The sequence below is a fragment of the Leuresthes tenuis genome, unplaced genomic scaffold (genome assembly GCF_036924035.1).
Source record: "Leuresthes tenuis unplaced genomic scaffold, fLeuTen1.0.hap1 SCAF_11, whole genome shotgun sequence".
NCBI classification, from domain to species: domain Eukaryota; kingdom Metazoa; phylum Chordata; class Actinopteri; order Atheriniformes; family Atherinopsidae; genus Leuresthes; species Leuresthes tenuis.
The window spans coordinates 14,965,611-14,990,733 of record NW_027325365.1 but is presented as its reverse complement, the minus strand read 5'-3'; the positions used below and the strand labels follow the sequence as shown (position 1 = coordinate 14,990,733).

The following is a 25,123-nucleotide window of genomic DNA, read 5'->3' as shown; positions in this document are numbered from 1 at the left end:
CTCGATGAAGCTGCGAGACGCATTCAGTACAACACTGCGCTACGGATCCAGGACGACATCCGCCCCTGCTGGCTCCACCCAACATCTCTCCATAACCTGGAAACAAAGCCACCTCAGAAATAAATAAATGAGGTTCTAGCAGCTGCGATGGTGCTTCGTTGCGGCCAAGCTGTTTTCCGCGTGGGCTCGGAGCAGACAGGCAGATGTGTCCCGCTGTAATTATCGGTGGCCACGCAGGACCGAGTGCTATTGGCAGCAGCTGGCAGCATCTCATCCGACGCTCTGAACTCAAGTGACCTGGATGTGAAACTGGAATAAAGGCCGTGTCTTGCTGTATTTTGACAGACAACAGCCCTGCGATGGAAACGGGATGGTTGCAGCTGCACCAGGGAAGCTAGCTAACTTTTAACAGGCTGTATGTCCCCCTCCCCACCCCCAAACCACCACCCCCACAGGAGTACATACATTTTTTTCTCTGGTTAAAAAAAAAAAAAAATGAACGGACATTGCGGTCCATTGTTGGCTGGTTGAGTTGGTTGTCTTGCATTCTGCAGCATGGAAACCAGGTGCCAAGGGGAGCTGGGAACAATGTTGTTGGTACCCAGTTAGCTACCGTTAGCTCAGCCAGCTGCTAGTGATCTACATTAAATTAGTGGGCTGAGTTAGCCTGGCTAACTCAGCCCACTAATTTAAATAGGCACGCACAATATTTTACTGTTTTTACTGCCTCGGAACATTTTCTTCGTGACAGCATTTTCCAGTGACACAGTTTTCCGGAGTTCCCCAGTTTCTCCGCGGTTGTCGAGGCTAACTAGCTAACCAGCTGTGGGGATCTCAGCGCAGGGCTTCATTGTGCTGTGGTGTCGCTGCAGAAGTCGTAGATTTACTCGCGTGCCACAGTCAACGACAACCATGGCTCAAGAGGCGTTTCCTTTGCATTCTCTTGTCTGGAACAATCAGTACCTGGAGCTTGATCGAGAGCTGCAGAAGAAAGAGGTGAGTGTGGAGGCTGGTGGTTACAGATGCGGTTTTTTTTTTGTTTTTTTTCACACTGCATTGCGCTGATGCCGAGCTTGTGCGTTTGGTTGTGCAGCAGGATGTGGAGCGTGTGGATCCGCGAGGGCGCACCCCGCTGGAGCTGGCTGTGTGTCTGGGCCACCTGGAGTCAACCCGGGTGCTGCTCAGACATTCTGTAGACCCGACACACTGCAACGCACAGGGCTGGACCAGTGAGTGCTCAACTGTTGCTCTTAGTTTCATGTCCCCAGGCTGCTGAGGGAAATGACGGGCAGCCTCTGTCTTTAAATGTGGATGTGCGTTTCAGTCTTGCAGGAGGCAGTGAGCACCGGGGACCCTGAGCTGGTGCAGCTGGTGCTTCAGTACAGAGACTTCAAGAGAGCAACTGAGCGACTGGCGGGGATCCCAGAGCTGCTTAGCAAACTAAGACAGGTAACCCTGATGTTGACCCTTGGTCTATAGATTAGCTGTGTCGAGGTAAGGGACTTGTCTATATGAGCTTTGTTTCCAGCATGTTCCCATTGGCTTTCAGGGTCTATAGATTCAGAATATACACACAAGATGACAGCAGTCACTGATGGGAGGCCCTTTATTTATGTCCATGTTAAAAAAAAGAGACAATTTTCCTCTGTCTCTGCAGGCACAAGACTTTTATGTGGAGATGAAGTGGGAGTTCACCAGTTGGGGTGAGTAGATTTCTTTAATGTGTTGTAAGAGGGGTCAGTTTCAGCACCGCTTTAGATGGACAGCTCCCACACCACCCAGACACAAGACTAGAGAGCTCGACTTCAACATGTTACCTGTGGGGGATGACTGAAGCGCTTCACAGAGAGCTACATGTGTCATTGTGTCACAGGTCAACTCAGAAATGCTTCTTGTGATCACTTTGCCTTCTCTGATTTGCAGAGAAGGCTCATGTGAATTTAATTATACGTGCCGTTTAAACACATCTTTCTGTGAATTTTGACAAGAAGGTGAAATGATCTGCAAAAGCCATCAAGAGGAGTTGAAACTTTTATTTAAACATTTTAAGCTAAATAAGCGCATATATTTTTTGTTTTGTAAGATTTTTTTTATTTTTTGGATCATCTAAGAAAATCTCTTATGATATCTCCATTCTTTATTTTAATTTTTTCAAACTCTTAGTTGGAGTTTTGGGATAACAAGAATTACATTGCAATGATAGTTCTTATAAAGTATTCTGACAAAACTTTTGTTTAAGTTACGTTTTCCTTCTTTGTCTTTTAAGCACTGCAAAATAAATTAATACTAGATAGCGAATATATTTAAAGAACTGCCTTGTCTTTAACTTTTTCTTTTTGGTAATCATATTATCATACCTTATACATGCGGCTGTATAATCTAAATATGATATCTGCAAGTTTATTTGCGTTCCTTTATGAGGGCTTATAAATTCTTCACACCAAGTGGTACGCAAGACAACCCTTTAAGAAAAGCAAATGAACTGGAGAAATATACATTTATAATACTTAACAGTTGTCACAGAACTGGATTATTTAGTCTTTTGTTTTATAAGTCAATCAAATCTGTTATTTCTCTTATCGAGAACATATGAGTATGAAAACTATGCTGTGTAATAAAATGTGCCTCTCAGTTGTTGTTTTTTTTTTTTCAATCAACTATTTTCCATTTTCTGAATTGTCATTTTTCTCTCTGTTCTCTCCATCTTTTCATCCCCTTTGTTTACCCAAACGTGGCTCTCACCACCTCTTTGTGACTCGCTCGTGAAATGCCTCTCCTCCTCCTCACATTTCAGTGCCCTTGGTGTCGAAAGTTTGTCCCAGTGACGTCTACAGAGTGTGGAAGAGTGGCTCATGCCTCCGTGTGGACACCACCCTCCTGGGCTTCGAACACATGACTTGGCTGAAAGGACGACGGAGCTATATTTTCAAGGGTGGAGGTGCGTGATATGGTCACATGTGTAACAATCACACAGATGAGGATCTGGGCCTTGATTTCTGGTCGGAGCCTTTGAGGCTCTGGTTTCCCCACCTTTTTTGTGCTGACCGTGCCCCTCTTTTCAGATGACGGGGCTGTGGTGATGGAAGTCGATCATGACAAGCAGGTGGTGTACACTGAGCCGCTCGTGTTGTCCCCTCGCGATGCTCCATCACTCCTGGCAGCCATGCAGCCATCGCAAGAGAACACAGCTCAGAGACTCACGTCGCCCATCGTTTCAACGCACCTCAACACACGCAACATTGCCTTTGAGCGGTAACGAGCACACGCACATTAACCAGTTTTATATCTCATCATTAACTTTGTTTACAAGCTATTTACAAGTCTCATGTTGTCTCTTATAAGTAGTTTTTCACTGCGGGTCATCCCTCCACATGTGTCCACATCCTCGCAGTTAATATACAAAAACTGGTAACGTCTATGTCTCAAGCAGCTGCTGCATTTCCATTGCATGTGCAGGAACAAGTCTGGAATCTGGGGCTGGCGCTCTGAGAAGAGCGAGGTCGTCAGCGGGTATGAAGCCAAGGTAAGCAACGGCTGAAGCAACCTGGTTCGGATGGTTTTCCAGAAATGCCAATTTAGTTTAGCTGGAAAGTCTATTGTCGTTTTCTGTGACTACAGATAATTCAGCATCACCTGAATTAATGCACAGATACATGATCTCGAGCAATATTCAGTTGTTTGAATATGTTTTTGTTACTTATGTTGTATGACACAACATAATTTCCTCATATTTTGCTTGTTCTCTTTTAAAATAGTCTTGAGCAGTAGTTCTTGGATTCTTGGTCTTTCCAAGTTTTTCTCAGAGCATTTTTTTTTTGTTTGTTTTTTCTTACACTCATTTTCAGTCCTTGTTCCTGACTATTTTCATGAAGTCACCCTACAGTGATCTATGAATCTAAATGATATGAATTAAAAAGTCTTAACTTCAGGAGTGAACCGGTCTTTTATCTACATAGAACACAAAACTTGGCAAGGAACTCATTTTAAATTGTATCTTTTGCCACTTTGTTACCAGTAGACGGTCAAGAAGACTGTTACCACGACATGCTTCAAACTTTGCAGAAAGACGTAAATGCTACGCATGATTAAAAATATTGGAATATCCTCTAGAATCCACTTACATTACCTTTGTATTTAAGATGGCTTCTGATTGATTTTGCCAGGTGAAGGTCCAGTACCAAAACATCGCTATTAAACCCTTTGATATGATGCAATTGCTGAAACTAAAATTAAATGATTCTAAGACTTTCTTGTGTAGTTTTAATGTGACATATAGCCAACAGAGTGAAACCCCAGTAGAAATGGGATTCTTGTTTACATAAGGTCAGTATGAGCAAAAAAAAAAAAAAAAAAGATTAGCATACACTCTTGCTGCTCTTTTCACACATATACACACACACACACACACACACAGGCTGCATTCATTTTCCTGACTTCATACCAGGGAACTGACTGGACAAATTCTGCTCATCGTCTGATCTTTATGATGTGCTCTCAGATTCAGCCTTGTTGGAAAGACTCTTAAGCCTATTTTACAGTTGTTTGCAGCAAATGAATGCTTTTCTGAAGCATTCAAAGACAGCGCAAGGAGGTGATAAAAGGTGTGTGTGTACATGAGCGCTTTCTCTCCTTTGGTCCAGGTTTACAGCGCCACCAACGTGGAGCTGGTGACTCGGTCAAGGACAGAGCACCTATCTGACCAGGACAAGTCCAGGAGCAAAGGTGAAAACACGCACAATACAGAATGTGTTTTGTGTGCTTGAAACTGTTTGCATGATTGAGAAGCAGTAGATTGTCAAATCAGTATGATTGAGTTGAAATTAACTGCTGAGAAAGTGGACTACTAGTGTCTCCCACTTAATGTGTTATAGTGTTATAATTGTGTAGAGTAAACCTCTCCGGATACATGTCGTACTTTTCTTAAACAGAATACATGAATTCAAATGGATGAATTTTTCTTTCTTCTTTCTTTTTAGGCTCAAAGACGCCTCTCCAGTCTTTCCTGGGGATTGCTGAACAACATACCGCTCACAACGGGGTGTGTCTCTGCAGAGCATCTCGCCCTCACCACTCACACCAGCTGAATTCTGCTCTGAGGAACACGCTCACTTACAGCTTTGTCTATTTTTTTTGCCAGAGCAACGTGTCCCAGTGCGCCAGTCCTCACAACCCCACAGCCATCACAGCCGAGGAATACTTCAACCCCGAGTTCAACCTGAACGGCCGGGACATCGGGCGGCCCATCGAGCTTACCAGCAAAGTCCAGAGGTGCGGTAAAGTCCCAACATGAGACCATCCTCATTTTCCTACCCATATCAGTACCACTTAAATCAGGGGTGTCCAAAGCCAGTCCTCGAGGGCCGCTGTCCTGCAGGGTTTAGATGTTTCCCTGCTTCAACACACCTGAGTCAGATGAAATGCATCTCTTCCAAAGGTTGTTAAGTTCTGCACAAGCCCTGCTAATCATGCATTGATCTGAATCCGAAACTGCGTGTGTGGAAGCAGTAAAACATCTAAAACCTGCAGGACAGCGGCCCTCAAGGACCGGATGTGGACACCCCTGACTTAAATGTTTATCTTTGTTCTTTTTGGCTCCTCTTTAGGTTTAAAGCGACGCTGTGGTTAAGTGAGAGTCACCCGCTGTCCCTGGCCGAGCAAGTGACGCCCATCATAGACCTTATGGCCATCTCCAACGCCCACTTTGCGAAGCTGCGTGACTTCATCACCCTGCGCCTGCCACCAGGCTTCCCTGTCAAGATAGGTGGGTGCGAGCTTGATGTGGACAAGCTACATTCAGAATGTACCGTCACACTGTGGATGTATTAAGTAGAATTAGTTGATGACTGCATAACCAGAGCAATAAAACACCTGTCAGCTGTTCTTGGAGCGCTTGTTTGTGCTTCTTCTTAGTTTAGTTAATCCTTCTGCAAAGACCCTCCTGAGGTAATCAGATCATTTCAACCGCAAACATTTGATCACCTCTTGTCTGATTAAAGTGTTGTTCTGTCCCCCAGAGATTCCTCTGTTTCATGTTCTGAATGCCAGAGTGACGTTCAGTAACCTTTGTGGCTGCGACGAGCCGGTCAGCTCTGTGACTGTCCACAAGCCAGAGAGCTCCGGAGAGGCCGGTAACCGTCTCATAGAAAAACTTCTATACTCATAAATACAAAGTCATTCAGTTGTATCTGATAGCTTTAAATTACAAAAAGACTTGTGATGAGAGGGGATCCAGCTTACTACCACTCTACTGCATCATTTTTGTTGGACTAATTTCTTCTCAGGTCAGTCTCTCCCTCCCTTCCACTGTGAGGTGGACCCCTCAGTGTTTGAGCCCCCTCCAGACTACACCACCCTCGGTCCGGGCCGAAGCGAGCCAATGAGGGACGAGGATGACAACCTGCTGCAGTTCGCCATCCAGCAGAGTTTGTTGGATGCTGGCACAGAGAGCGACCAGGTGAGAGCCCGATGGTTGATCAGTTCAAAACAAAGACTAAAGCGGTTCAGTTGGTGTCAGACATCGTACTCAGGCTTTGTTGTCTTTTCTCAATATTCCAACACTTCTCCAAACAAACAAAAAGGTACATTCCTCTGAAAATAGTCAGAAACTAAGACTGCACTGAAAAAGCAGTCGATGTCTAAAGAGAAACGTTGAAATGCCTTCAGAAAGTCTTGAGAGCTGGCGCTTCTCTGCAGACCACTTTAAAAGATGACAAGAAAATGTGGCTCTTTGCAAGCAAAATATAAACGAATGGGGACTGAACCAAGATTTTTGCACAGAACCACTTTTTGTCGTCATCTGCAACATTTCTGTAACGTCATCTGTGTATTTGTGTTTTTTCTTAATTTGCAATGTGTTGAGCTCTCTCTCAACCACTGTAGAACTTTAAAAGATGTGAAAGATGACTATTTGAAAACGCATTCCTAAAATTCCTGCCACCATTGAGCATTTTAAGTGCCGAACAAAGTGAGCCCACAGCTTTTCCTTGCACACCACTGGCACTTAGTATTTGCATCTGGTTTTCAGGTGACCATCTGGGAGGCCCTGACTAACAGTCGCCCGGTGCCGCCGTCCCCACTGTACGAGGAAGACTCTCAGCTGGAGAGGTGAGCTGACCCTCTGACCTTACCTGTCGTCTTATTTTATGCATTTACAGGTTCACATGTTCACATTTCACACAGAAAACAAAAGTTGTTTTTTAGGCCTCAAACTAGCTTATATGTCTTATACGTGTCAAGCACAGAAATTCAGAATACAAATATTGAATTTGTTTTTACTGATGAGCATTTAGATTTATTGAGATATTAGTTGAGGTTTAACAGGAAGTCATACAAGTCTTTCTACTTCAGGGACGTCTCTGGCTTTGGGAGATTTAATTAAACAAGTCTTTAAATAAAGTTCAGTGATTAGCTTTTCATTCCACCAGAGAGCAGCCATTCCCATTCATCATCTAATAAGGTTCAAGAGTGAAGCTACGCTGTTAAGACACTTCTTTGTTTAATAAAACCCGACTCGATGTCTTTATTTCCGCGTCGTTTCAGGGCCATCCAAGAGTCCCTGTCCATCTCGCTGGCCAGCAGAGAGGGCGAGGACGCAGCCGACCCGAGCCAGCCGGCCTCCGTGTCTCCGTTGGACCCCGCCGCCAACTCGCCGCTCTCTTACAACGCAGTGACTGACCCGCGTCTGTCCGGAGACTTTGGCGTTGCGACCAGCTTTGACGAGCAGCTTCGTATCGCCATGGAGCTGTCGTGCAGAGAGCACGAGGAGATGGACAGGTGAGGCTGAGGCCTGAGACAGAATCCTAATATTGTACGATGTTGGTTTGACACTCCTGTAAGAGCAGTCAGGAGGAAATGGTTTACAAAGAGACATTTGTCTGTTTATTTGCTCATTATACAGGACTTGAGGGCAAGATTTCAGTCCTGACCTTCTGCTGTATCTGTACATCTGCGCTCTTTCTTTCTTTCTTCTCTTTGACAACATGCTGACACACACCTCAGCGCCCACATATCCCGCCTCCTCTCATTCATTCACAGTTCGGTTTTATTGTGGTCTCACTGCCACATAGCTGTTTTCGATGTACAAAAGACAGCGAGAGCAGAGCCTCGACAGCAATTATTTTTTTTTGTTTATTTTAAATAGCAGGAGTTAGGAATTGGAGATAACTGTGGATTTGAGGCGAATGAACATGATGAAAAAAGACGAACAAACCCACATGTGTGAAGGGTTACAAAAACCTCTCCTGCATTGTCTCTGATGCGTTTGGGGAATCATTGGGTAGTCATGTGGTGAGATGAAAGCTTGATCGGACAAATATTTGTGGCTCGAAGCTTTGAAATAAAAACAAGAATAAGAATGTAGGAAAATTAAATGATAAATGAATTGATGTACTGAAAAATTACTTTAGTGTTTTTGCATTTTTCTCAGCTGTTGAGCGTTTATTCTCTTTAGAACATGTTTCACTGACTCACTTTCTGATCTATTCTCCTTTTGTTTTTAACACATTTAGTCTTTATTTGTGGTACTGCTGTCATTCTAGTCTTTATTCAAACCCCACGAATGCTACGCTGAAATTATCGTAGCCAAAATATTTAAATGCTTATATAATCACATCCATATCCTTTTATCCATATCACATGGATGGAGTCGGATTTCATCCCCAAAGAGAATTTCAAAATGAATGAAAGAAATCCTGTTTTTATTTAGCTCTAAAGATGAATGAAGAGTCCCTGACTGATGCTCTTGTGCGCTTCACACAATAAAAGCATCAGGTCAGCAGTGGAGAGACGGTCAGATAACCACCCAGAGTAGTTCAGACTAAGAATCTTTTCCCGGGAAATGCCATGGTTCTGACTGGCGAGCCCTATTTTTTTAATTTTTTTTCTTGTTGCTGCAGGAAGCAGAAGGAGGAAGAGGAGGAGCTGGAGAGGATCCTGCAGCTGTCACTCACTGAGAAGTAATACAAACGCCAACAGCAGCAGCGGCAGGTTCGCAAAGAGGAACAATCATCTTAATTTATTCAGTTTTATTTTCTATATCCTGAGATGTTAAGTTATTACAAATGTTTTATTCGTCTTTCTCACATGAGGGCTGCTACCACAGAGTGTAAAAGGACCAGATTGTGAGAAATGTGGAGCGGGGGGGGGGGGCAGAAACGGCAGACACAATTACTCTATAAGTAAGGAGGAGACAAAAGGGAGTCTTTGTTTTTTTTTTTTTGTTTTTTTTATTGAAGATTTTTCACAGTCTTGTTGTCTTTGAGTGAAGAATGATCCTTTAAACTTTAAACCTAAAACATGATCCACTACCATGATGAAAGTACGAAAAGGGTATAACTAATGAAACAAATTATTATAAAAATTCAAACTTTTATGTTGGCTTACTCTTACGTGTGAAAAATAAATAATTAAGATCACCTTGAATTGTGATTTATTTATTTTATTTTCTTCCCTCACACATTCGGACAGAATTGTTTCTGTCGTTGGAACGTAAGTAGATGTTGTTCGACTCAAAAAAAAATAACAGCACATCTGGCCCCGAAACTGCTTTACAGCCTACTTATACTGATATTTTGTACAAGCTCATCGACTTACCTTCTAGCTTTCTGATTGTCATTAACATCTCTCTATAACCACACCTGGATTGCAGATGTTTTTTGTCATGGAGGCGTTTGGGGCAATCGTAGAAATGTCTGTAATTGCTTTGATCCCTCATTTGTCATTAGCTTGTACTTCTGAACAATAACTCAGGGTGTCATTTAATATCATTAAACATGCAGAGCAGTATGATTGAAGATAAATCATGCACAGCCCAAAGCTATGCTTATGTGATATATCACTTTAATTCTTAGTGTTGAATTAGAGTGGCTCCAACATGGTTGGGCTCCCTGCTTTATATACGGAGGAGCTTATCTCGTACTGATTGAACTTTTGCAGATTATTTGCTTTGTCCAGAGCAGCGAACGAGGTGGCAGATTGTGGCCGGACTCGCAGGGAAACATCAAATCTCTGAGCTGAACCTTAAAAGTTGCATATTAAACTGGCAGGCCTGTGAGGCTCATGCTTCAGGCCATAGAACTCTTTTGAATCCACTCTGCTGAGTTGCTCTGTAATTTTACTCCGGCTTTATTCTCCGAGCCGGTGACGTCGTCCTTTTCACTGTCCGTGTTTCTGTAGATGTTTTCTCTCCGTGATTTCACAGCTTCCCGGAGCTCATTCCCCAGATGAACTGACAATAAAAACGTGGAAGTGTCATCTCACACATACACCGTCAAACGAACCCCTATAAGCACTGATTAAAGAAATCTTCACCTAGCTTTAGGTCGTGATCATCAGGGATTTCATCCTCGGGTACCAGGTACTCGTTCTCCTCAGGTGGAGGAAGATGCTCATTGGTCGACTGCCGCTTCATAGGCGCTACTTGTGCCTTGGGCACATCTTTGGGTGTAGGTGAGGGGAGACTGATGCAACTTGGAGGAGGTGACACATCTGTGGAATACAAATGGCTGTTGGGAGCTGGGTGCTTTTACTAATATGTCGCTAAAAAGAAAAACAGTGCTCACCCTCACCAATGCAAGTGTCGTAGGGCTGAGATGCAACGTAGGGATGAAGACGGTACTCTGTCTTCTCAAGGAAGTATTTCAGCACATCGTTCAAGGTGGAGACCGTCACCTGCAGAGCAGAGACTTTGTGACATTTCCTTAAGCAGAATCGCATAATTTCTACTGGTGTGCGTTTACAGCAAGTGACACGGCTGTCTTATTACTGCTGAGAACAACTTTGGCAGTATCCATGAGAGTAAGAGGAGACTGATCCTTGATCTTTGCAAATTATGAATTAATTTGCAGTGGTGGTTAAAATGTGGTTAAAATAGGTTAGATGTTTCAAACCATCTCCACCTTCCACAGCTCCAACACTAACATGCTGCTGACACACGGCTTCAGGTGTTGATAATGTTCTGATGTCATATGTAATAATATGTCAGTCAGACACACCAAACCAGAGCTCTTACCAAACTTTAACCACATTTAGTTGCTAATGCTTCTATTTAAGGACTTTCTCCAGGTGGACTTGAACTTGTAATTTTGGTAGTGCGAAAAAGATGGCAACAGTTGTGTTCTGTCTTTTTTGGGGGTTATTTGTTCTGCTTTGTTGCCATGTGTTTTTGTGCACGTCTACACAGCAGAATTAGAACTCGTATTTAAGGAAAATATCTGTTTATCTCTTCTTCCACTGATCATTTGTGCTTCATGCTTTATTCTGCAACAGCTGAGCACACAAATGCAGCATTGAAAAGCTGACTTTGAATGACTGCTGTTCCTCGGGGGAACAGCTCAAACTGAAGTACCATGGTTGAAATTTATTGAGTTAATAGCAGCGACCCGTTGGACTTACCGGTGTATCCAGCTCAATGACAAACCCTGCGTTTGTGGCGGTCACCCTGTAGTTCCTCATGACATTCCCTCTGAAACAAAGTGAATGTTTTTGGGTTGAAAGGTGCGGTTCTCTCTTTGTTTTTCTAAGCATACTTCATGTGATTCAGATTTGTACAAAAACAGGGTTATTATTAACTCCTGGTTTGACCCTGTTTTGATGGTTAAATATTTCCTGGTGGACACTTTTTCTTTAGTGCACACATGTGCCCGAAATGCTGAATCACTGGAACATTATAACACAGGGGGGGGGGGGGGTTTGGATGGACAGACCTGGATGTTTGCTGTCTGAGGGTCAGGGCATAGTTGTTGGCCAGGGTTGATGGGCGGAGGATGATGCCTCCGCATTCTGGGTTTCCCCTCAGCATCCGTTCAGCCTCCTGTCGAGTCACATCGAAGAAACATCTGCAGGATTCAGAGAAAAAACAAAAATGCAGTGCTTTCAGGGAAGTTTTCCATGCTGTGTTTGAAGGCACAGACAGTTGAAACTGAACGCAGAAATGGAGCAAAGAGCCTCAGTTGAACTCACTCAGGCATCTGAAGAACAGACTTGTCTGTTGAAGTTGAGCCTGCAGCTGAACTTAAGGCATGTAGGATGGTTGGTCGAGGTGGGAGGGCCGGGCGTGGTGGGCTGTGTTTTCTTTTCCTTTCCTCATCGAGAACCTCTTTCAGCTTCAATATCTGGCCCGGCAGCAGCTGCAACCCACTGGGAGTCCTCTTCTGCAGAGACATAGTCTTTTTTTTTTTATTTCCACTTTCCCACTTAAACTTTTTAAATCCTATATCGTCATCCTGCAATCGTCAGTAATTTATTTCAAGGTAACGAAGCTTATTTTGTTGCGATAATGGGTAAGTCTATGGTGTTCTCTCAAGATAATGGCAAGTATATTTTCTGAGCTCAGCCTTGTAATGTTATGACTTGACTTAATGTTATAGGTTCTCCCCAGGCCAGTTGTGCGTGATTACGTGTGAACACAGAACCCTCTTATTCTCACCATAATTGCTGTGTGATCTCGAGAAATCACAGCTCATTTTGTCATGGTAACATTTCTTAAAGACAATTAGCTTTGTGATTTCTTGTGAGAATGAGACAAATGAACTTGTTATCACATCAAAAAGAAAAGCGCTTTGTTATCTCGAGGTAACAGAATATTCAACTTGTGATCTCGAGATAACGAGAACAAAAGAAAAGGCTTTTGTATTGTCAAATTACCAACCTTATGTGATCATTTATAGAAATCCCATTCTTTTTGTTTAGCCACACTATAGACATGTATTTGGAGCTGCTTTGAACCCAGACTTTTGGCAATAACTCTTATGTTACCACTTCAGTGTGTGCATTGCTTACATTGACCACAGTGAGGATGTAGCCCCTCCACACTTCTCCGGTGTCCGGATTGTCCATCTACAGAGCCACGCAAACAACAAAAAACACAAAAAAGATGAGAGGCCTGTGAAGGGAATCAATTAAGGTTAAAGTCAGCCATGATTTAAAATCCCGGTCCTGCTCGTTTTTTTGTGAATACTGATGTAATATCTGGTAGAAATGTTAAAGAGGAGTGGAGAGTAGGACAGTTTTAAATGCAACAGACCTTCAGCTGCACCTCCTCTGTGTGCAGGGTTAGAGTGAAGATTGTAGGTGCCTTATTTTGATATGGAGACTCTAACTCCATGGACTTTAGCTTCTCCAGGTCCAGCCTCTCTGTGTACTGACGAACAAACAATTGCAGGCATGAACGACTAATGAAGCGTCAGCTGAGCCTCAGCTCCTTATTGAGCCTTTAGCTGTGTTGCTCTAAAGTTTCCGCATTGTTCCCAAATACACAGTTCATTCAGTCTTGCACACCTTTTTGTAATTTACCATTAAAGATGTGAAAAATTAGCTATTTTCTTACCGTATCTTGCGTGTCATCTTCGTACAGAAACAGCGTAGCTCCTCGAAGCTCTCCATAGTACATCTTGAAATCCTAGAAGCCATAAATGTTTTATTGATCTGCTGATGTTGATAAAACATTAACCTTTGCACAGAGGTGAACATTGTTTAATTCAAGCCCATCACTCTGTTACATAAATAGAATTTTTGGTGCTTTTTCTGCTACTCTTTTTGCTAATGTCACCACATTTGATTTCCACTTGTCTCAACAGTAGTTACAAGTAACTGTGCTTTCAGATTTTACATGCAAATCAAGTAAATGTATGTCACATTGTCATTATAAATCAATATTAGCAAGTGTTAAAAGGCACTTACAGTTCTAAATCAACCATCTTCTCTCCATTTATACTTTCTCTTTGCTCTCCGTCTTTGTTCCTACCTTCTCTTTGACTCTTTTCTTCAGAAGGTGCCCGGAGTGGTAGAGAGGCAGCGCAGTGATATTCTGCCTCTTCATGTGGACAATTCTGGGGTTCACAGACATTGTCAGTGCTCTAATCTGCGCTCTTCTTCCTGTCTGGATCTCCTCAGCTTTGGCTCAGTCTGCTCCTGTTTGTCCAAGTCATAAGCAGCTGTGCTGACTCTTGGGAAGGTTTTGTTCCCTTTTGTTTCCTTGTGAGCAGAGATGGATTGACATGAGCTATTTAGTGCAGCTGATTGTAGGGCTATAAACCTTCAGCGGCAAGCTTATCATCGCCCTCCTTTCAATCCCAGAGCTTTTATACCTGAGAATGAGGAACTACTGCACTGATTTATGGAGAGGGAAGTAGTTAGTATATAAGAAAAAAAAAAAAAATTTCTTCTGTACTTTGAACTTAAGGCAGACAGCATTGCACCACCTCCTCAGAAACAATGAAGCACAAAGGCTCCTGTCTACTAACTAACATTAATAGAACTACTACATGCCTCCTGGACATACATTGCGTCTTAAGCTTAAGAATTAATTTGTATTATGAAGACTTGTTATTTCTTGTGTGGTTGTTTAAGGTTTTGTCACAACATGCAGAATACACAATGTCACACCACTCACACACACACACACACATCTTCCAGGGTCAAACTCACTCTCACTGTGCTGGAAAGATTAATTATTTGCATTACTCACATAGTCTGGATAAATCAGTAACTCACTACTGATGTGGTTCAGATGTCTTCACGCTCTCATATGAGAACTGAGTCAATCCTTTCTATTGTTTCCTGAGTTGTTTCCAACATATATTACATCATAAGTTATTCATACTCATGCCAAATGTTTTGATTACGGGGAATTTCTATTTGGCAAACAAGCTTCTTCTTATTGGAAATAACCTAAACAAGTGACAAAAGAGGGAAAGACAGTCTTTTTTCTTTCTTTCTTTTTTTAAATATCCAGTGTGAAAAAATATCTATACCCTTGTTCAGATGATGTGATGATCTTCAGGTCTTTGAGGATGGAGGGTTTCCTTGCTGTCCATATATTCTTGGTGGGATTCTGGTCTGGACCCTGACACTTCAGAATGTTGATACCGTTTCCTGTAAAACTGTTGTCTCTGTTTTTTTCGGTCACTATCTTGTTCCCCACGGTCAGATTTTTGTGCAGACAGCCTGATAAATTCCTCAAGAATCTCAATGAAGAATTTCACATGAAAGAAGAGATCCAATGTGGAAGTGCAAAGATCTAGCTCGAAAAGATACAAATTGTTTATTTGCTGCAATAGAAAAATGGGCTTCACTTTTAATGTGGAAAAAAATTTATTTTGCTTAAGACTGGTGGTTGGCCTTGCTTTCCAAAACCCACCTGATTATTTGGGTAATAATCAAAAGCCAACTGTCTTGTCTGAGTTATCCTAAGAAGTTGCAGCTTCTGGATCTGCTGCCTAACGACTACCAAGCACTGGCACTTTGAATTCTGTCTTACTGCGTCTGTGACATGAAATCAGTTCATACAAGCGCTGAGAAACACAGGTTCGGCCATAGTTAAGGCTAAGGTGTTTGTGACTTTAAGCATTAGTTTTCCAGTTTAGCCAACATGACAGCTTAAAAGGTTTGACAACAGTTTTATTTATATATTTGAATCATATCCACATGCATGCCGATATTACCAAATTACAAATATTTGCACATCGTTTCAGACTCAATACTATGAATATGAAGATGAATCATGAAGCCTGTATGTAGATCCAAACAGGACAGATGCTGTTTTCTTTGACCCTCCTCGTCCCTGCAGCATCTCCCGCCTTCTCCTTTAATCCTTCTTCCTTGAGGGGAAGCCAGGGAGATGCACACAAAGGAGAGAAAACAGTCACTGTTCTCCATCACGGGGCCCCTAATGATGCCTCTTCTCAGCCGCTGACCGAGGAGAAAATGACCACAGAGACAAGCGAGAACGTGTTGAACTGATGACACTTTATTAGGCCTCTGAGATAACAGCAGGGGCTTGCTCTTTCCTACAAACTATCCAAGTAAATCATGACACGCGAGGTATGCTATTTCAGTTTATTTCAAACTCTTCATCTTGATGTCAGACTTTTTTCTTCAACTGTACCGACCTGATGACTGAAGTCATGTGAGGGATCGTATATCAATGTGGACTAACCTAACAGCTCTGAACTATGATCTGTTGGCAGCTGGGGGTGAAAGTTCAGAATGGAGACACAAGCCAGGCAGGGGTCACACAGCCCCCAGGTGCCACAACAGGAGCACTGCTGGTCCTGATGCTCGCCACAGGAAACGTCAGCTCCTGGAAAACAAAAAAGCCTCAGTGTAGGTTCACTTTAATCTATCTTTACACCTCCACTTGTTCTAATTAGAAGAGTGATAAAACAGCCCATATACATGGGTGCATATCTACTAGTAACTGCATATTTATCACTGCAAGTTGCAATGCTTGCATTGATGGAAGTGTGGAGGTGTAAACAGGCCTGTAATGAGGGGTTGAGGTGATGGGCAGGCAGGGAAGAGCAGAGAGCCTGCTGGCTGAGAGGATGGAAGCCTGGGGAGGTGAGGTGGGCCTCCTGCTGCTGAAGCTGTCTCAGTCAGACTAATATTAACACAGGACCACCGGCTTTATGCATCAGTCTGCTGTGTGGTCCCGAGAATCCACTTCATGCAATCTCTGTGCCTGCTCCATAAATACATACATCCTAATAATCAGGTTTCATGTAAAGGGAAATTAAGGAGATTTTCCTCTGCTTTGATGGACTTATTTCTAATGAATCCCTGTGAACAACAAAACCAAAAGAGAAATTTCTTTTTGTGACTTCAAGAAGGAAAAATGGTCTTAAAATAAAACAGGAAGTAAAGTTAACTAAGAAATAGAATGTTACAAAGTCTGAAAACAGAGAAAATCAAACCTAAATGATAGAATCTAAACAACAACACAACCAAGTGAGACCATGATACTTTGAAGTTTCTGAAGCTGGATTTTCATTTGCCTCAAAATACCCTCTTCGTGACAGCAAGTTCAGTCCATGATCAGAGTGTATGATGCAACTAGAAGATACAAAAATAGACTTTTTCCGGTAGTCAGAGCAGTAACAGAAGCCATATTTACTTCACACCAGTTGTAAAATACCTAGGGCAGGGCAGCCTTTATTGTTCAAACATAAATTTCAAAAAATCAAAAGAGTCATAGAAGGCAGTCTGAGACCATGTAGTTTAAGATAAACTGGAAGTCAACCTCTTTACAGGATGGAGATCCTGTTGATTTACTACCCTCAGAGCATACAATAAAACCAGGAATTTTGCATGGAAGAGTTGTCAAAAGCCTGAGAAAGACTGGGACACACACACACACCTAAAAAGAAGGCAATAATACCTTCTGAGGTCAAGGGGCGGCTTAGTTTTCCCACTGAAGAACATGTTCACTCATGTTTGGCAACAAGCAATGTTTCAAGAGTTTCAAAAGATTTATCTAAATGTGTCAAACTTTATCAGAAAAAGCCATAATTTTCTATCAGATGTACTTTTTGATATGCTTGTCTTAACGCCAACTTTCAAACGCACTCTTACCTTCTTTGTGTTTGCTGCTGTATTTTGTGATTCCCAGAATCCCACTGATGGAAAAACTGGACTGAGATGAACAGTCTGTTCCCATGGAAACAGATGACACTAATGACAGAGGTCATGACAACATTAATAATAAGAAGACAGATGGAAAGAAGAGGTAAAAAAACAAAAACTTACCAACTTCTCTAGACTCAGACTGGACCTTGTTCCTGATGATCCTGTAAAGACAAAGGGGGCTCACTGTTACAGATCTGCGATGTTGAGCACACGTCCTACACACACGAGGACATCTGTACCTGTTGATGGAGCTGATGCTGGGCACGCCGTTGTGGTCGCACACGCTCTCCAGCACCAGTCTGTCTCGGATCTCCCAGGCGAACATGGTGGGGTTGTTGTTTTTCAGCTGCAGAATCCTTCTCACAACAGTGGGAGTGGCCACTTTGGGCTTAGAACCACCGATCAGGCCCGGTCTGATGCTTCCCGTCTCATTGTACCTGAAGAAACAAAACTGATATCTGTCAGGGGGGTTAACCAGTTGGGTGGTGAAAAGTACACCAACTTCCAGACAGACTGATGAATTATTACGTGTCACTGTTTATAACAGATGTTTATTTTTTACTTCAACGTACTTTAAGTCAACCTTTGCTTGATGAATTTGCTTTCGAAATGTTAGCTGATGGATCCTCCGACCACTGGTTCTGGATGTTGAGCTCATTTGCTGTGTTATGTTTAATCAAACTGCTTCCTTTTCTCTGAGTATTACTAACATAGAGAAAGGATCCGGCACTATTCCATCATGGGATACTGTGACAGAAAAATGTGGTAAACAAAACTCCTCATGGCCAATGGACATTTTATCAGGTATTTCAATCATCTATGTTTTTTTGTCTTTAAAAATTCAGAAAATGCAGAAATTCCCCTCTGATGCCCAAATGACGTATTTCTTACTTTTGTTTAGTCTGAAGAACATTCAAAAACCCGAAAGAAGTGGATTTTTATCAACATCTAAAAAATACCAGAACTACTTTATAAACTATTCACATCTTTGGAGCTGGATGCGGCAGAGCCTTTTTTTTCCACTTCCTCTTTTAAAAGGTGTAACTTCAAATGAACCCATAAATCATGCAACAGTGAAACTGTAAATTAAATGTAACTAAACTGAAAGTCAAGTAGAGCTATGACCGGTGCTTCAATAAATGTAGATGTAGATGTAATCTTTGCATCAACATAAATTAGAGACCGAGCTGGAATATGGATTCAAGGAACAAAATAAGAGTCCATAAGCCACATAGAAGGTTCAGCTCAGGCTAAATTAAAGCGTTGCATTTACATAAAGGTGTAGCCTCCCTTCGAAATATTTACACACCTTCCCAATGAGTATGTGGTTGTTTTCTGCCAAAATTGTAACCTGTTTTGAGAAGTCTTAACCTGACAAATACAATTAAAATAACAATTCTGCTTCGCTGACTACATGTCTGGGCGTGGATTTATGAATATACAGACTAAATGCATGATAAATTCCGTTTACCTGGTGAGTATTTTGCTGACACAACCGTGACTGACGCGCAGGCGGCGGGAGATCTCACTGGGACGCACTCCCTGCTGCGCGAGCTCCACGATGCGCTGTCTCACCGCGTGCGGTAGCGGTCGCCCGTTGATGAAGACTCCGCCGAGCTGGTTCACCCCGCCGTATCCCGAGCACTGGAGCGGATCAAAGCAGCTCCACTCAAAAGGCATGGTCACATATACCAACATCCGCGCGTTGATTGCCACTCGGAGAGCCGTGCACTTTATAATCCAGCACTAAAGGTTGTCTGCAGGAACCTCACAAATAAACGGATCCAGAAGCAGTCTCACAAGACTTATTAGAATATCAATACATCACGCACTGACTCAAGTGACTCAATGATTCAAGACTCATTTTCTAAACGTTGCTTGATGGTATTGATTTTTTGCTGATGCAACGTTTCCTTTGGTGAGCTACAAAAGTGGGCAAAATAAATTTAAAAAATCAACCAGGATCCACATCAGAAGTTAGGCACTTCTGTCCATCCTCCACCCGTAGGCTACTTATCCTGTTAACAAACAGATCAAATCAAACCAAACCAACAACCTTCTTTTGAGGGGTTAAGGTTCAAAGATGTGTGTGGAAGCAGGTGGGCTGACTCCCGGCGACTTTCAGCACCTGAACGATGGACAGCGGCACGAGCCTCTGAACTCACTCGCTCTGGTGGAGGCGCTCAGTCAAACGTTCACGTGATCAGAGATGCAACTAGGGCGGTCAAAGCTCCATGAGCCCCCAGACACCCCACATCAAACACCTCTGAATGTAAACGTGATTGGGATTGTTCTTTATTAACAATTACAATTGAATATTCAACAACACGACGAGACTTTAAAGTGATCTACCCTCAAGGAAATACATTTAAGTAAAATACAGATCCTAATGCTTATTTAATTTTATATAAAACAAATATGAATAGATAAATAGATGAATCAGTTGTAAATAGATAAATAACAAACACACGGCTCATTCTTTGTACCCTTTTTGATTACTGCTGGAATATAAACCGAAACGAGCATGCTTGTTGGTCCATTATTGCTCTTTATATCCATCCCTATTAACCTGTACTGTTTCAGTAATAAGTCTAAGTATGAAATAATACAAGAGCATGCAGATAACTGCATGATGCAATAAAGATAAATTTCTCAATCTATGTTTCAGTAGTTGACAACAAACACAACTTGCTTTGAAAGATAATGAAGGGAAATTACTAAAAGACAAGTAGCACCATTTCTTTTTGTATACAGTTGATTTATTATTATTCTATTTTCACAGTAGAGTTGTGTATTCATTTATATATTTTTTTAGTTCGTTAATTATTTATTACCATTTTTGTCCAGTCTCTTACTCCTGGATTTGAGCGTCTAAACGCAGGGTTCAGTTTTAATTGGCCAACATTTTCCGGAAACGCCGGGTGAAGTGCTTCAAACATGTAAACAAGCACGGTGGGGGAAAAAAAATAGGTGTACGGTGTAAGAAAGGAACATTTTGTATCGTTGTGAAGGCGAAGGCCTCCTCATTAATTAATTAAAACAGTAAGAAACCGAAATGTGCTTTTTTAAGGGCGATGTGTAATTATGTTTCGTCTCTCGTTTAGCTACATTGCTAACTGCTTCTTCCACGAAGGAGCTAGCTAACGCTGGGTTAGCTCAGTGTAGCCTAACCACGTGTCATAATATTGGAAATATTTAACAACCCACGTGACGTTAAAATGTTATTTAATGAAATTCCTCAAACACGACTGATACCGGCCCAGTACTGATTAGTTATAAAAGTTTTAGTTGTGTAAATGAGCGCTAGCCGTTTTTTGACATTGTGCAGCAGTGCTGGCAGAAGCCTTTGGGTGGCGCTGTTCAGCTACACTTTTTTTTATATTGTGATATGAACTTTACAGAGGAAAATGAGGTTGATGATGGCCAGGAAGAAACCAAAGACGGTCTTTTCTTCATTGAGGATTACAGCAGTTCAGAGAGTGAGGAAGAAATTAACTTTGATTTCCTGAAACACCATAAAAGGAGCAAACAAGCTGCTCAGCTCAGAGAGAGCTCACCTCCACTCCTCCTGGCCTTCTCCATCACCTCAGCAAAGGCTAAGCAGGAGACCAACTGGGCTTCCACTGATGAGGAAGAGGAGGACGGGGACAGCGACCAGCCCATTGAGGAGTGGATGATCATTGGAGGCGAGGAGCAGGTGGAAGACTCAAGCATCCAGCTCAACTTGAACTACTGGAGCAGCTCTGATGATGACTTTGGAGCTGAAGGTGGGACTATACTTCATCAGTTTCTGTGTGAACACTGTGTTGCTGTCGTTCAACTTATTTTAGAAGTTGCCTTTGCAGAACAATAAAAGTAAGCCTATTGCTGTGATAGTGCATTTCAAGAGCAGATGTCACATAGCGTCACACACAAGGTTCAAGGTCATAAAACAAAAAGAGAGCAACAAAACAGATATTAAAGTGTTTTATGTGTGGTATCTCAACACAAAACGTCAAAGTTGATTAACTTGACATATGTCCAAGAAAGTTTAGATATATTTGCAACAGAATGATAGAACTATACAAATCTTAAAGAAGCAGTCATTGGAAATAAATGACAAATAATTCACAGTTGGCCGACATTTGACACTGATGCTGCTCAACGGTGTGACTCCATCTCTGAGTTTGGTTCATGTGTGTAGTATAAGTAAAACTTGCTGTAGCTTATGCTATCTAAGCTGCTTGATTATACAGTGCTTTGCGAAAGCGTCACTGGTGTTTTGTTGCACTACAACCCGAAAAGATTGCAGCTTACATACATAGCATAGCATACGTAAGGGGCGGAGTTCTAAAGAGGTGCAGATTAGGGTTGGATGGGTTCTAAACATACAAAAAGCTGTGAACCTTCCTCTGAGCAGAATATTGAACCACAATAGACCTGAAAGGAAAGTACAGACCACTAAAACTTTGTCGGATTAGTCAGGAAGGGGCTCGATCGCAGAAAAGTAACTGGAAAAGCTGCTGATTTTTTTTGTGGAAAAGAGGGAATTTCTCCAAGATGAAACACAAATGCATGTGTGGAGTTCACCATAAGCTGTTGGAGTTGAAGAAAGTAGTGTGGTCAGATGAGACTACAGCCAGCCATCAAGAAACATGCGATCATTTTATAGTGTTCGGGATAGAAAAGTTTGAAACACTCTCTGTGTCAGACGTTGCTCTTATTGCTGCTTTTAGTTACAAAGATACGAGATACTGCTGTGGCTGCTGAGGGAAAGGCCGTGTTTGACTTTACGGGCTACTGCAAAGATGATTAGTTTGTACAACTCTGTTAGCTGTATGCTCCACAGACAGGACAGACAGTACTTCCAGCGAGCTCAACAGTTTAGGTATGTATGAATATCTGCAGATGCGCTTTATGCACAAACTGTGAAGGGGACACAGAGATGCTTTTAGCTTCACACATATAAAGATGCTCTTATTCACACCAGAGAAGACACTCTACTTTGTCGTCTCGGCCAAACTTGTGGATCCACTGCAGCGAATGAGTTTTTGGGTTTGATTTATAAATAAGTGATTGTAGTTACTTGGAAAAATGGAAAAACAAGCCAACTTTTAAAAGGCCAAACACCCGGAAAAGGCAGAGCTTGTAACATTTGTCTTCCTTTGAAGAGCTGTTCCCGAAAGCAGCTCAGTCCCGTCTTTCGTGGTGGTGAAGTATACGTTTTTGTCCGATGATGCTTTTAATGGTCACTGTCTCCACTCCAGATTGGACTGATGAGAATATGAAGTCAGTAACAGATTCCTGGGCTGTATCAGACAAAGACAAGGTAACTTAGGGCTGTGTCTATGCAAGATATCTTTACTGTAGAATTGAAACGGTTGTTTTAAAAACTTTTTTTTTTTTGTCTTTTCATCCCGTGTAGTATGGTGCCGATCCGTCTCTAACAAGCCGTTATTACGAGCCCCGTCGCTGTCCAATCTGTCACATCTGTAACAGGACGGGACACGCTGCCAAAAGTTGCTACCTCCACAAAGTAAAGAAAGCAAACTCCTCTGCCTTTTCGCAGCGGTGTTCTGCTGCAGAGGTTGCTCACATATTCACAACGGTCGTCTTTAAAAAGAAGGACGAGCAACCTTTTGTTTCTCTCTGTCGGCAGAAGGGTCCCACCTGTGTCTTGTGTGGGATTCAGGGCCACATCCAGAAGAACTGCCCGGGCCGCCCGTGCTCTAGCTGCGGACTGCCGTCACATGGCCTCAGTCCCTGCAGAGCGCCGCCAGTTTGGAACCAACACTGCCAGCGCTGTTGGGTGACGGGCCACCTGTCCGATGTGAGTTTATTCACCAGAATTGTGTTGACGGATTCTGCGGCCTTCCGGGTCTGCGTGGAGGCTACACAAAGTTTTTCTTTTTTTCCTCTGCACGTTGCTCACGGGAAATGGTCCTTTTTTTGTTTTCTGGGATTTCCACAGGGCTGCCCTGATATATGGAGACAGTATCATTTGACCGTGAGTTCAATTTTTTTGTTTGATTTTTCATTTTTACTTTTTGCATGAGGCAAACAAATGCATTACGATTCTGAGCACCAACAGATCTCAGTTTAGAAAATAGAAGGAGTAGAAAGGAGAAATGAATTGTTGTGGTGTTTTATTCGCTGGGTGACACATAAATTCATATGCGTTTATTTTTAATAAGCTTCTACCTTCTTTTTTTCTAGGTCACACCAGAAGTTCCTCTCAGACCAACGACTGTCTGCGGTCTCAAACACGGGGCTCGATACGCTCATTGCTACAACTGCTCGAAAAGGGGACATTATGGCTATGTAAGTGATTAATACAAATAGTTCTATCTTTAACTTTAGTAGCCTTATTCCCATCTGTGTATATTTGTCTGTGTCAGGAGTGCACGAGGAGGAGGATGGTCAGTGGCACTTTTCCCTCACTGCCTTACGTTTGCCAGTATGACACCATGGAAGACTTCCTCCTGCGTCGAACCAGGACGCAGACAAGAGCCATGGGTAACAAAAGATATAGTCTGATTCATCCTTATTGTCCATAAAATGATCTAAACTTGTTTGAACCCTGCTCGTTCTCTTAAATAGTTTTTAAGCTCTAGGATTTAATCTCAACTCAAGAGGATCATAATAACGGTCAGGAAAGTCTTTCATTGTAGTATTTACTGTTTTCAGAAGCTGCGAGTGTTGGATCCCTGCAACCTTCAGCACAGAAACACTCGGACAGAACAGGAGAGAGTGGTGAGGAGAAGCCATCAGTCATGGGGAGGAACAGGACGACACAAGAAGGAAGCAGCCGAGCTGACAGGAGGAAAACGTGGCCGGAGAGGCGCCGAGAGAGACGCCGAGAGAGGCGTGCAGTGAAGCAGCTGAGGAGGGAGGCCCAGGCCATGCGGGAAGGAGGACTGCCGGGGAGGTCTCGCTGCAACTCCGATGATGAACTTTTTCCAGCGGACCCCCTCAGACAACCCCTCCATGGTCACAGGGAGATGATACCCCCTCCAGAGAAGAAGAGGAGGGAGGAGACAGCCGGAGGGAAGAGCAGGAAGAGCAGAGAGGCAGAGAGATGGAAGAAAAGAGGAGGGATGAAACGTGGGGATCTGTATGCTTGTGGTGACATGAACATCGAAAGTGAAAACCTTCTCTCTCCAAAGCAAAGAGTACGTCACAGAAGGAGATGAAGAGAGATTTTGTGTATTTATATATTTTTCTTGTTTTTTTTTATTTGTTTTCTAAACAGTATGAAAAGTGACTGGATAGTAAAAATGTGATATCTTATGATCTTTTCATTCATTTATTTGTTTTGTGTACAAAAAACCCCCAAAACTAGAGGAATAGCAAACAGGTGAAGGTTTCTGGTCTTCATCATGTGAATCTGGTGTGAATGTTGTGTTCAGCAAAGAATTAATCTGTTTCTAGGCTTGCTGGGTTACATATTAAACCTGTACATTTTGTGTACATATTTTTTTTTATAGTACATTATTGCCTTTGACCTGAATTTCATCATGTGTTGTGGGATGTTTATCCTCTCACGCATAATGCCAGTTTTAAAGTAACATATATTTGATGTTTTTGTAACATTAAATGCTAGATTTCCTCATATTCTTGTTTAGAATTAGTGCTCGAGATGCATGATACTACGACGTTTGATGCATGGAAACATATAAGAAGCAGGGGTTTGGTTTATGGAATATATGAACACCTATCGGTGCACATATAGCACATCTAC

At 42.4% G+C, this 25,123-nt stretch overlaps 3 protein-coding genes and 1 pseudogene across 4 annotated transcripts; 2 read left to right on the top strand and 2 right to left on the bottom strand.

Annotated features, from left to right (window-relative positions):
- The first annotated feature begins 50 nt into the window (after positions 1-50).
- On the top strand, positions 51-9,413 carry ankrd13d (ankyrin repeat domain 13 family, member D). 2 transcript variants are annotated; one of them, XM_072395644.1, is made up of 16 exons: positions 51-996; positions 1,097-1,229; positions 1,325-1,449; positions 1,658-1,703; positions 2,795-2,938; positions 3,063-3,252; positions 3,457-3,523; positions 4,641-4,722; positions 4,977-5,038; positions 5,138-5,268; positions 5,604-5,761; positions 6,015-6,128; positions 6,282-6,454; positions 7,025-7,104; positions 7,540-7,773; positions 8,895-9,413. In XM_072395644.1, the coding sequence occupies exons 1-16, from the start codon at positions 913-915 to the stop codon at positions 8,956-8,958; spliced, it is 1,887 nt and encodes a 628-aa protein (XP_072251745.1). In that variant the 5' UTR covers positions 51-912; the 3' UTR covers positions 8,959-9,413. The 2 variants fall into 2 exon arrangements, with proteins under 2 accessions (XP_072251745.1, XP_072251744.1); XM_072395643.1 differs by having other exon boundaries at positions 1,094-1,229.
- Positions 9,414-10,055: 642 nt separating this feature from the next.
- LOC140318605 (signal-transducing adaptor protein 1-like) lies at positions 10,056-13,976 on the bottom strand. Its single transcript, XM_072396422.1, has 10 exons — positions 13,742-13,976; positions 13,325-13,396; positions 13,022-13,138; positions 12,778-12,834; positions 11,959-12,149; positions 11,703-11,834; positions 11,392-11,461; positions 10,566-10,668; positions 10,309-10,485; positions 10,056-10,225 (listed from the first exon to the last, which is right to left on the bottom strand). Exons 1-10 carry the CDS (start codon positions 13,841-13,843, stop codon positions 10,062-10,064), a joined length of 1,185 nt encoding a protein of 394 aa, XP_072252523.1. The 5' UTR covers positions 13,844-13,976; the 3' UTR covers positions 10,056-10,061.
- Positions 13,977-15,929: 1,953 nt separating this feature from the next.
- Positions 15,930-19,101, bottom strand: LOC140317776 (paired box protein Pax-1-like; annotated as a pseudogene).
- A 1,218-nt stretch (positions 19,102-20,319) lies between these two features.
- On the top strand, positions 20,320-24,720 carry LOC140318036 (zinc finger CCHC domain-containing protein 7-like). Its single transcript, XM_072395639.1, has 8 exons — positions 20,320-21,170; positions 22,650-22,711; positions 22,808-22,918; positions 23,042-23,212; positions 23,354-23,389; positions 23,599-23,703; positions 23,781-23,898; positions 24,070-24,720. The coding sequence occupies exons 1-8, from the start codon at positions 20,792-20,794 to the stop codon at positions 24,573-24,575; spliced, it is 1,488 nt and encodes a 495-aa protein (XP_072251740.1). The 5' UTR covers positions 20,320-20,791; the 3' UTR covers positions 24,576-24,720.
- The last annotated feature ends 403 nt before the right edge of the window (positions 24,721-25,123 follow it).